At 50.2% G+C, this 2,029-nt stretch overlaps 1 protein-coding gene across 1 annotated transcript; it reads right to left on the bottom strand.

Moving 5' to 3' along the window:
- Nucleotides 1-322: 322 nt before the first annotated feature.
- LOC112121854 (dynamin-2-like) lies at nt 323-1,827 on the bottom strand (the record flags this gene model as incomplete). The annotated part of the gene is made up of 3 exons (XM_026661696.2): nt 323-465; nt 1,240-1,400; nt 1,729-1,827. Coding segments are annotated over 3 exons (403 nt in total), but the record flags the coding sequence as incomplete, so codon positions are not given.
- Nucleotides 1,828-2,029: the final 202 nt, after the last annotated feature.

Here is a 2,029-nt window from a genome sequence, read left to right as displayed (position 1 = left end):
CTCCCAATGTTCCCATCAGACTAGCGTTGCAGGGTATTTAGTCTCTTGTGTCCATGCCAACTCTGAATGGCATCACCCGTGAAAGCTGGCACATCCTGCCCCCACAATGCCAATTTCTAATGCCAGGTGCTAGGCACTGTGTATTTCCTTGGGATCAGCAACCAGCTGGGATTCATGCGCTTCAAGCAAAGAGCAAGTTAAATATGGACCTATGTTAAAACCAGTAAGTGTCAATTTCAGGCTAGACTCTCTCCCGCTCTCCTTAGCGAGGTTGGCCGAAATCCAGCGCCTGTCTATGGAAGAGGGGACTGGAGCAACGTACTGTAGCAAGGCTTTGGTTTTCCGTGTGGGGTCGTCGGGGCGGAAGTTCTTGTATTCCTCCACTTCCTTCTCCAGGGAGAGCAGCTGGCTCTGCAGCTTGCTGCGCAGTGAGGGCAGGGTATCACGGATGTGGTTGGTCAGTTGCTACGAGAGGATGGGAGAAGTGGTCAGCGCTGCTGGTCCCCCTACCTGCGTGAGCTGCCCCTCACTACAAGCTATGTCAAGAGTGGACAGGCAAGCCAGAGCCAACACTGCACAATAGGAGACTTGAGGAAATGCTTGTCTAGGGATCAGGTTTGAATGCTTTCACTGAACTGGCCACTCTATTAAGATCAGAAATAAGTTCTAGTCCAGGTCTGCTACTGTTCATTTAAAGAGACAATAGTCAGTTTCAAAGATTTTAAGAGCAGTCTCAGGCCTCGAACCAACCCCATTCTGCAGCTTTACAAGTCAGATTTTCCAGTTTTAATGCATTTTGCCTTCTCTTGCTTTGTGAAAGACCCACACGAACAAGGGGAGCTGACTATATGGGGAAAATAACGAAACTGACCGCACGGTGGTGGCCAATTGCACCACGTAAGCCAAGTAGAAGAGATTTCCCCTCCATTCTGTTGGCTACAAGCATCTTCAGCATTGCTTAGAATTCACACTAGAATGCACAGGTGTTCAGACAAGTGGGACTGTCATTAGTCATTCTGCAGATGGGGAAAACCCAGGCTGGCCCAAGAGCAGACTTACCCAAGATCACACATGATGTTTTATGTGGGTTGGCCACAGATCCAATCTAACTTCTTATCCTCTGTTCTAATCACTTGACAATGCGCTCCCCACTACAACTCAGAGCTGTTAGTTAACTGACCCTCTACCTAAGCGAGTTAGTAGGGCCTACTCACCGACATTAACCTCAGGATGGCCTACCTGGTTGAGGACTTTCTGTAAGTGAGGTGTGCCCATTCGATCTGCCATGTGCCTGTAGGCTGGGTGAGAAAGGAAGAACTTCCGCTCTGCGGCCAGCGCTGCTCTGATGTCCTTCTTGCCTTCTATATCCTTCTGGCTCCGGTTAACGACGCCGATGTAGCCTGCAACGGGACAATTCCACATGCTAGCTCTTTCTAGAGCGGGACACAGCTGGCGCACTGGCCTTGAACACCTGTGCTCCCTGCAAGGGACCCTGGGGTTATTGATACAGTTACAAAGTGGAACTTTATACAGCTTGCACAAAGGGGAATCTCTCCAAGCAGGTAACCAGGGTTTCCTGCAGAGCACGCCCCCTGCTGGCAGGTACCATCACAGCTGCTGCAATGCAGAAGAGCTCTGGGACTTCCCTGTCTTCTATAGATCGTGAAAGAGAGGAGGGCGTGGGGATCTCAGCAGAATGCTGATTGCATAAGGATGGTGGCATTCTACCTCTTCTTAAAGGAAGCAGTTTGTTCTCCAGGATGTCTCTGGCATCGGTGCCCTCATCCATCAGGTCTAGTTTGGTGATCACTCCAATTGTCCGTAGGCCTGAGAGAGAGAGAGAGGGGGGTAGAAAGATCACTGGAGAAGCAGCTAATCAACATCACATCCCCCACGTTGCCAGATACGTTGAGGGCAGCTGACCAGGTCTGTAGTTAGACATGCAGAGAAAGCAGCTCTCCGTTTCCGAAAGCAGGAGCCATAACCCTCAAATCGGCCTGCAGCACTTAAGTTGCAGTTTCAATGTTCA

Source organism: Terrapene carolina, unplaced genomic scaffold (assembly GCF_002925995.2).
Source record: "Terrapene carolina triunguis isolate 2854851 unplaced genomic scaffold, T_m_triunguis-2.0 Scaffold15259, whole genome shotgun sequence".
Classification (NCBI taxonomy): domain Eukaryota; kingdom Metazoa; phylum Chordata; order Testudines; family Emydidae; genus Terrapene; species Terrapene triunguis.
Note: the sequence above shows the minus strand (reverse complement) of the source record. Positions and strands in the feature narration are given on the sequence as shown.